The sequence below is a fragment of the Hibiscus syriacus genome, unplaced genomic scaffold (genome assembly GCF_006381635.1).
Source record: "Hibiscus syriacus cultivar Baekdansim isolate YM2019G1 unplaced genomic scaffold, ASM638163v2 tig00007204_pilon, whole genome shotgun sequence".
NCBI lineage: Eukaryota > Viridiplantae > Streptophyta > Magnoliopsida > Malvales > Malvaceae > Hibiscus > Hibiscus syriacus.
In genome coordinates, this window is record NW_024062129.1 from 273,139 (window position 1) to 283,148 (window position 10,010).

Consider the following 10,010-nt stretch of genomic DNA (forward strand, 5'->3'; position numbering starts at 1 on the left):
TAAATATATAATTAAGTAAAACAATGATACATTATTATTTTCAATATTTAAAAAACTTATAATTTAATTATTACTTCTAGAAATTATCTTATAGATGATCAAAAGTGTTAAAAAAAATTAAATAAAAATCTTAGGGGATGTTTGATAAAATAAAATGATTAAGCGTTGAATGATTCAATAGCCTGAATGATTCAAAGACTCTATATGAATTGACTCTGAATGTAACATGTTGTTTGATAATGGTTCTGAATGAACAATTTGAATTATGAATATTTTCATTTTTACCTTTATAATGATTTATTATATTACAAGATATGATATGATTGTTTAATAAGACAACACGTGAAAAAATAGGTATTATGATAAAATATCGGATGCTTAATGATTCATAATGTACTTTAATGCTGAATCATTCATTAATGTTTTGTTGTTTCATTCAACATAATCTTCATTCAGAAGTGAGAAGTAAACACGCTAAATACTTTCAGCATTCAAAGCTGAATGGCTCAATACTGAAAGCATTCAGCAGTAAACAAACGGACCCTTAATTAATCTTTTCAACGGGACTAAGTATAACAATTTAATTTGAACTTATAATAAAAAATGAAGAACACTAGTAACCATTCAAACGTAGCCATAAACTCAAACCAGAATTGAAATGGAATCAATGGCGTCCTTCTATAGATATAGATTCTCTAGTTCTTTTGTTGAAGCAGCAGAAGAAATTCTATATTTCTGTAGCTATACTCATTTAAGTCACACATACGTGCATCAATCTCTTCCATAAAATGAAATTTGTGGATATCTCTTACTCCTTGAAGGCTAGGCAGGGGCTGTGAACAATATCCTCTTATCATATGATATCCAAACATACATGATTTTTCCTGGCTCTCAGAATCCCGGGAAATTTCCTGCTTCTTTGGCGGCAAGACGCGAGAAACGTGACGGAACTACTGAGGTGATTTTAAATAAAAGAAAAACAAAAAATGCATTCGCTCGGCCTCAAGTCTTTTACTGTTTTGAATTCCGGAGCAACGAGGAGCACCTGCTTTCCTGCTCGGGTCGGTCACGGATTGGCGATAGACCTGGACTTTGGGAGGAGGAGAAGGGTTGGGTCGGGTTGTTGGGATGGTGGCTCTGCTGCTCGCAAGTGTTTGGTAGTGGGTTGTACGGTGGATAGGAACGGGAATGGCGGGAACGCTGGTGGTGGCGAGAGACCGAGTATGGACCCCAATCCAACTCAGAATCAGAGTTCGTTTTTATCTCGGAGCCAAACTTATGCAATGCTGAAACAGCAAATGGAGGCTGCTGCGAAATCTGAGGTCTGTTTTTTTTCCATTCAATTTTTTAAATTATAAAAAACGAGGTAAGAGATTTGTTTGAGATTTTAGGATTATAAAGAAGCTGCGAGGATACGTGATTCTTTGAAAAGACTTGAGGAAGAGGAGCCTGTTTTGAGATTCAGGGGACTGATCAAAGAGGCAGTTGCTGATGAAAGATTTGAGGTATTTCTCAACTCCTTTTAGCACATTCTGATGGCCTTTTATATCCATTTTTGTACTCGTTTTTTTTCTTTAGTTTTTCTATTGTATTCTCTATAATTTGAACACGGATGAGATCATAGGTCTCATGTTTTTTTTTTCCCCGTTTATTTTCTTTCATCTTTTTTACTTTTTCCGAGAATCAACATGAATGCAACAAAAGCTTACCGAAAGATATTGGAAGTTAGACTGCTGCTTGCTGAATTATGCTTATTTCATGCCACATACTCATGAATCTGGAATAAATTACTTTCTATTCTTTTAACACCATAAGCTCTTTCTGGATTCATTTCTGTTATAGTTTACTAAAAAAACACCAAGTTACTGTTTTCATTTCTAATGTTAAACAATTAGAGATTATTTATGGATAACGATCTTATATTGTACATGTTTATGATATACATGTTGACTCTAATGCCTTACCTGCAATTCTTCAGGATGCTGCTAGATATCGTGACGAGTTGAAGGAAATTGCACCTCACTCTCTCCTGAAATGTTCAAGTGATGCAACAACCTTGGTATGAAATTAATCTAATTTCACACAGCTGTCATTGCTGGTTTCTAGAAGGATATTTTATTACTTTGATTTTCTTTTTCTAGTCTCTAGAGGACTACACTGGAGTGGTTAATAAGTTGGATTGTTTTTAATCACTGTTTTAGCAGGATTCGACCTCCTTTCACTTGGTTTCTAATATTCAATTTGGTGTTGGGTTTGTTGATTGCTTTTAAATTTCTGGATGCAAAGGTAAACATAAGTTCGAGGAATTAGAAATAAATGTTTAAATTTTCACAAATAACGTAAATGAAATTTTACAAACTTTACATATGATTTTTTTTACATTTTAGGCTTCTCTTTCTTTTTAATCTTTAATGTAGTTTGTTTTTCTTGATAACATCATTTTAAAAAGTAAAAGATAACCAGTGCGAGCAACAAGTGAACAGTCGAATAAATTTGAGATCTTTTTGAACTGTGAGGTGTCCTTATTGAGGTATCTTCATTGCAAGGTTCTAGAATTGTATTCTAGCTATATAGGTTGAATTTGCTCATTAATGTTGTCAGGACTAGATTTTCAAGTGAGATACTCGTTCTGTTAAGTTTCTTTAGGGGAAAAAAAAAAAGGTTCTCTGGCCAAACTTGAGGTATTCTTTGTGGTCCTAATTCCTTCCCAAGTATCTATTTACCCTTCCTTATTGGACATTTTAATATGTTAATCTGGATCCGTGAAGACAACCAACAAAAGACAATTGTTTATTTGAAGATGAAATAGAAAGAAAAGAACTGTAAGTCTGATGATATATTTGGATATTTCAGGGAATCAGAGTTCAAGTTAGGAGTGTGTATATAGAGGGGCGTAGTCTGCCTTCAAGGGGACAATACTTTTTTGCATACAGAATAAGAATAACCAATAATTCAGATCGTCCTGTTCAGCTTCTCCGAAGGCACTGGATTATCACAGATGGCAATGGGAAAACTGAAAATGTTTGGTGAGTTAACCCATTACCTTTTTCTTTTAGCCAAAAGGAAAAACAACACATTATCTTCTTTGTTATCTTTTGCATTTCATTTTTAACATAGTTTCAATCGTCTCCTTCCTTTGTTTGAAAAGGATTGGATGGAAGTTATTTTATTCCTTAATATCATAAAATCTGATCTTGTTGCATTCTTCCGCTGCAGGGGGGTTGGAGTTATAGGTGAACAGCCAGTTATTCTTCCCAAAACAGGTTTCGAATACTCGTCTGCGTGCCCATTAAGCACTTCCAATGGGAGAATGGTATGAGAGGCCTGTTCTTTATTTGCTTGCTCTTTAGCTAGAAGAATGCTTAATTTTGCCAAAACTGAAGTACTGTTTGATTAGTGGAATTAGAAAAATATTTCTTTTTGTTTAACTTGCGTTTTTTTATTTGGCTCTTACCTTTATAAGAGCATTTATCTTGATGTTTGATTCATGATTTAATTGATGCAACTTGCTCTAATCCTTTTTAGTTATTGGGTACATTGCTTCCATGTTTTGAAAAAGAAAGTTCATATTCCAAGGTTTCAGTCTGCATTAGAAAGTTCATAGTCCAAGGTTTCAGTCTGCATTAACACATTAATATATTATCTTAGTTCACAATAAGTTTGACCCTAATTTTGTTCTTGTTATTTTCGTCACTTGATTGTGGGTGTGGACTGTGGATGCTTAAATTCTGTTGCAATTGCTAAATGTCCATGGCCTGGTCTCTTGTATGTATTGCATACCTTTTTTGCAACTTTTGTGCATTCATTTTTATCACTTCCGGTGCCCTTGTATATCTTGTGATCTGAATCCATCAGCTTTTTGGCCTACTTGGTCTATAAAGGCTGTCCATGTTCTTACTTTCTTGGTTACATTGCGGTGCAGGAAGGAGACTTGGAAATGAAACACATTGACAGAGTAGGATCACCTACTTTCAACGTAGCCATCGCCCCGTTCTCTCTCTCCACACTAGGGGACGGTGCCGATACCTTCTGAAATCTGAAATCTTCTTGTTATCTTGAGAAGCAGAGTAACCATACCAGGTTATTTTCCAATTTAAGCTCGGCATTGTAAAGTATGTTCTTTTGTGATCCAGATAGATATTCTTATATAAGAGATAGTATAGGTTAATATTATAGTCAGTTTCGAGAGAAAGATAATGAATCAATGAAATGTATGTTGCAAACTTTATATAGATGTGTGTGTATAAATGATTTATCTTTTGTTTGGCAACTCTCAGACCTTGTGAAAGTAGTAGTAACAAGGCACCTAACCATGGACGACATGGTGAAACTCATTGTGTGTTTTGCACGACATTACATGCATATAGATGTGTGTGTATAAATGATTTATCTTTTGTTTGGCAACTCTCAGACCTTGTGAAAGTAGTAGTAACAAGGCACCTAACCATGGACGACATGGTGAAATTCATTGTGTGTTTTGCACGACATTACAAGCAGATAGATGGATGCAGTGAATGGTAAAATTCATTTCCTCCCATCTTATCAATTGGAAAACTTTCCCTCCCATCTTATCAATTAGAAAACTCTCCCTTCGTCGTCGAAAAGTCGATAGAAAAGTTTTTTTTAACAGTTTGGGGTGATTATAAGTATATGTTCAGAATTTTCTTAAACAATTGACAACGCGCACACACTCTACAAACGTAGATACTTGAATTCGAGATCTCTAGGGAGAACAATATTTCCTTATACCATTGAGATCACCTAGTTCAAATCGATAGAAAAGTAGGATGGGCAGAATTCAGTTAACCAGGGGCGGAACACAAGTTGGACTAGAGGGGGTCATGCTCCCACTCCCAATTTAAAAATTTCTAGTTTTGACTCTTAAAATTTAAAAAAAAAATCAATTTGCCCCCCAAAATTTTTAGATATTCAAATTAAATTTTAAATTTTTTTAATATTCTTAAATAAAACCCCCTCCTGTCGATACTCGTTTTCGTCCTGTTGTTGTTGTTATTATTATTATTGTTGTTGTTGTTGTTGTTGTTGTTGTAGGACTTTACAAAACCCAATTCGGGCCCCAATTACAAAGGGTAATCCGGCCCAAACCCGGAGTCCAACATAGTAGATTACACTCAAAACCTAGAGCACATTTATAACCTGACACAACACTAAAAAATTAGGGTTTCCAAACCCTAACCCCTTTAATAGTTACCGCTGCATAAATCTCAGTCGTTGGATCTGAAAGAGATCCAACGGCTCTAATGAAGGATCTACCGCTGCCTATCTGCACTAATCATCGGCCACCAACACTTCCACTAACTATGCATCAAGCCCCTTGCCACAACAAGATCCAAGTCAACAAAGCAAACAAACTGTAACACCCCCAACCCGTACTCGACCCGGATACGAGTCTGAAGTGTCACATTGACTTTTCAAACTTTGACACTTAAAGAAAAACAGGGAAATTTTAAACTTTCATTAAAACAAAATACATTAATTTACATAAAAGATACCACAAAATACAAAATTGATCAGAGCATTCGTAATTAACAACTTATTACATGCCAACACTCTATAGACAACCAAAATACTTACTTTGTTAATTACTTCTGATCTGATCTTTTAGTAGTGATGATGTCCTTGCCACTTCTATTACTGCTCTTCTTGTTTCTTGGTATCTACGTGTAAATCACTTACACGCAAGTCATAGACTTAGTGAGGCATAATATAAATATATAGATATAATAATGCATTCATAAACATGCATTCTTACCATACGATCATGACTTCTTAATTTGCATGCATCTATTACATTATAACATATATGATGGTGACATGCACATATAAAACATATATTCTTATGCTAATTCCACTTTAATTTATCTTTGGATTGCTCATGTACATTATTGAGAACAGAAGATACGCGAGTACACTGAGGTTGTGCACAATGTTGTCACCACAGCTCGAATAAAATCCCATTAGGGGTACTGAATATTTATCCCGAATGACCACTATGTCCCGAAGAACCACTATGTCCTGAAAGACCACTGATAATCTCTCGACTCTTGGCATGCCAATTATACATACAGATCTCATATTAAATAACATGGGTTTAATTATAAATACATTTCTCATTTCCTATCTCTTTCATCACTATCTATGTAAACACATAAGCCACTTCATATGATCATTTCCATTATTTCACATACCTGGAAGGATTCTCTGATAATGGCATTCATTCATATAATATCATGTTAAATCATGAATGAAAAATGCATGGAATCACTATAACGTTAACATATATATATATATATATATATATATATATATATATATATATGCATGTGCGTGAATATGGCATCATAAATTCAATGCTAAGAGATAGACTTGTCGCAAGCCTTATCTCAATTCTATTTCATCTAGGATATGCACTCACATTGGCCTTGCTTGTTTTGACTTGATCCTAATCCTTCGTTTGTTCTAGAACGAAATTACGTTCTATATTTACATAGTAATACATTGATATTAATCAATATAATTAATATATTCTAAACTATCACTCAGGCTGAAAAGAAAGTTATTTTCATCTCTTAATGAAGGTATGCATCGATGCACTACATCATGTATCGATGCATCCCTTGACGCGTGCATCGATACACTGATGGCATTCGATGTTTTTATTTTAAAGGAGTGCATCGATACACCTTGAACAAGTTTTGGGATTTTACCCTTGATGCATCGGTACACATTGAATGTGCATCGATGCACATAGCTCATAAATGTTATTTTAGCACAAAAATCTCTTCATAATATTCTCAACACTTTATATTTCCGCTCTTTTTATATCCTTAACTTGTATACACCTACTTAAACTAATTAATACCCATTCAATACCTCTTAACTTAAAAATCCAATCCTCCACATAGATTTCAAGAATCTCCCTCAATTTCCAACATGTTCTAAATCTAATTCTAACACTTTGTATGTCTTAATTAAGTCGATGACAAGTCAAATTCAACCTCCAATTCCAAAAATGAACTCTATTTCAAGATTTCATTTAAGAACTCCTAATCTTTAATTCTTCCTACACCCTTCATCTTGTTGTTTCAAAGTAAATTAAGCTTTCATTAAGCTTAATTATCATCTAAGGATCAAAACCAAACTTAAATTTCAACTAATAATCAGCTTATGAGAAATCTCACATTTGCAATGAGTCTTCACGTTGGGAGAAAAGAAGAGAAGAAGATAACTCTGAAAGCTTATGTATTTCCCTCTTCACTCTACGTGGAAACATATATAACCATAACAATTAAATTATTTCCCTTGTCAATGACTATTTTGTCCTTCTACTCCTCCTTATTTCCAATTTGATCCTACACCACATTTTTCATATAAGTCCTGAATTGTTCAATTATTATACTTTAATCACCAAATTTTGAAACTTTACAATTTAGTCACTAACCCAGTATTGAGGATGTTACAAATCTTTCCCCCTAAAAAAATTCGTCCTCAAATTTTTATTACGCGAAAAGATGGGGGTACTGAATCCTCATGTCTTATTCACGTTCCCACGTTGCTTCCTCTATCTTGTGATTCCTCCACAAGACTTTAACTAATTGAATAGTCTTGTTTCTTAACTGCTTAACTTCATGAGTTAAGATCTGAACCGGTTCTTCCTCATACGTTAGATCTGGCTGAATCTCGATCTCTTCTGGAGTCACAATATGGGAGGGATCAGATCGATACTTCTGAAGCATTGAGACATGAAAGACATCATGAATTTTCTCCATTTCAGGTGGTAACTCTAATTGATATGCCACTGATCCAACTCTTTTTACTATCTCGTAAGGTCCAATGAACCGAGGACTCAACTTTCCTCTTCGACCAAACCCTAAAACTTTTTCTGAGGAGACACTTTAAGAAACACTTTATCTCCAATTTGATATTCGATCTCTTTTCTCTTTAGATCCACGTATGATTTCTGTCTATCAGCTGCTTCTTTGAGATTATTTTGAATTACTTGAACATTTTCTTCCACTTCCTGGATCAACTCAGGACCAAGTATTTCTTTGTCTTTAAGCTCGAACCAATTTAAGGGCGTACGACATCTTTTTCCATAAAGAGCTTCATAAGGTGCCATTTTAATGCTTGATTGATAACTATTGTTGTACGCGAATTCAGCAAGAGGAAAGTACCTTTCCCATGATCCTTTGAACTAGATAACACAAGCTCTCAACATATCCTCCAAAATTTGGACTGTTCTCTCGGATTGCCCATCGGTTTGAGAATGAAATGATGTACTAAAGTTCAACCGAGTTCCCAACGCTTTATGTAATGATTTCCAAAACAGTGAAGTAAATCTAGGATCTCGATCCGAAATAATAGAAACAGGTACACCATGTAGACGTATAATATCCCTGATATACAACTCAGCATACTTATCCAAGGTAAAGTCAACTCGGACCAGAATAAAATGAGTTAACTTAGTCAATCTATTTACAATCACCCAGATGGAATCTCTTTTATTTGGAGTCAAAGGTAACCCCATTATAAAATCCATTATTACATTCTCCCATTTCCGCTGAGGAATAGACATTAGTTGCAATAATCCTGACGGAACATGATGTTCAGCTTTGACTTGCTGACACGTCAAACATTTGGATACGAATTCCGTAATGTCTCTCTTCATTCCAGGCCACCAATATCGACTCTTGAGATCTATATACATTTTATTTTCTCCCGGATGCATAGTCAATGGACTACAATGAGCTTCCGTTAACAAGTCTTTCTTCAACTCATCATCATCTGGAATCACTAGCCTCCCTTGATAATATAGGTTCTCATTAGCTTTCATTTCATAATCCGTAACCTCTCCATTCCTTATCTGTTATAACTTCTTTAAACACTTTTCATCTCTAGCTTGCAATTCTTTAATTCGATCTAGCCATGATGGCTTGAGAGTCAATTCTGCACATATGACACCGTCTCCTCTTAACGATAGTATGGCATCCACAGCTCGTAAGGCTGCAAACGCCTTTCGGCTTAAGGCATCCGCTACCACATTCACTTTCCCTGGATGGAAACCGATCACTACATCATAATCTTTTAAGAATTCCGCCCATCTTCTCTGTCTTAAATTTAACTCCTTTTGGGTGATCAAATATTTCAAACTCTTATGATCTGTATACAAATAGCATCGTTCACCATATAAGTAATAACGCAGATCTTAAGAGCAAATACTACTGCAGCCATCTCCAGATCGTGCGTGGGATAATTCTTTTCGTGCGGTTTTAGTCGCCTTGATACATACGCTACCACTTTACCCTCTTGCATTAGCACGTATCCCAGACCATTATGAGACGCATCACTATACACTACGAAGTTCTTGCCAGACTCGAGTTGAATCAAGACTGGAGCTTCTGTCAAAATCTTCTTTAGCCTTTCAAAACTCTCTTGGCATTCCGGATTCCACACAAATTTTATCTCTTTCCTTAATAATTTAATTAGGAGTAATGCTATTATCGAAAGGTTTTTAACAAACCTTCGGTAATAACCAGCTAACCCCATAAAACTCCAGACTTCTGACACATTCTTTGAAACTTCCCACTCTAAAATGGCTTTAATCTTTTGGTGATCCACTCGAATTCCTTTTACAGAAATCACATGTCCAAGGAACGTCACTTCTTTCAACCAGAATTCACATTTGGAGAGTTTGGCATAAAGCTTATTTTCTCTCAAAATCTGTAAAATAATATTTAAATGTGAACTATGTTCTTCTTCTGACTTTGAATACACTAAAATATCATCGATGAACACCACTATGAATCGAAGTAGGGTTGAAATATTATGTTTATAAGATCCATAAAAGTAGCTGGAGCATTTGTAACTCCAAACGGCATTACGATAAACTCATAGTGATCATATCTCGTTCTAAATCTTGTCTTTGGAATATCTTTATCTTGAATCTTCAATTGATGATAACCAGAACGTAAATCAATTTTTGTAAACAT

At 35.0% G+C, this 10,010-nt stretch overlaps 1 protein-coding gene across 1 annotated transcript; it reads left to right on the forward strand.

The window, feature by feature from the left end:
* The first annotated feature begins 862 nt into the window (after positions 1 to 862).
* On the forward strand, positions 863 to 4,270 carry LOC120201430. The gene is made up of 6 exons (XM_039202045.1): positions 863 to 1,322; positions 1,392 to 1,505; positions 1,979 to 2,059; positions 2,854 to 3,026; positions 3,217 to 3,313; positions 3,923 to 4,270. The coding sequence occupies exons 1-6, from the start codon at positions 987 to 989 to the stop codon at positions 4,031 to 4,033; spliced, it is 912 nt and encodes a 303-aa protein (XP_039057976.1). The 5' UTR covers positions 863 to 986; the 3' UTR covers positions 4,034 to 4,270.
* The last annotated feature ends 5,740 nt before the right edge of the window (positions 4,271 to 10,010 follow it).

What these genes read in the sequence shown, in the direction of transcription:
- LOC120201430 (XM_039202045.1), top strand. Translation starts at nt 987, where the DNA reads ATGCATTCGCTCGGCCTCAAGTCTTTTACTGTTTTGAATTCCGGAGCA. An exon ending in TTGCTGATGAAAGATTTGAG is followed by an intron (nt 1,506 to 1,978) that starts GTATTTCTCAAC and finishes GCAATTCTTCAG; the next exon opens with GATGCTGCTAGATATCGTGA. An exon ending in CAAGTGATGCAACAACCTTG is followed by an intron (nt 2,060 to 2,853) that starts GTATGAAATTAA and finishes TGGATATTTCAG; the next exon opens with GGAATCAGAGTTCAAGTTAG.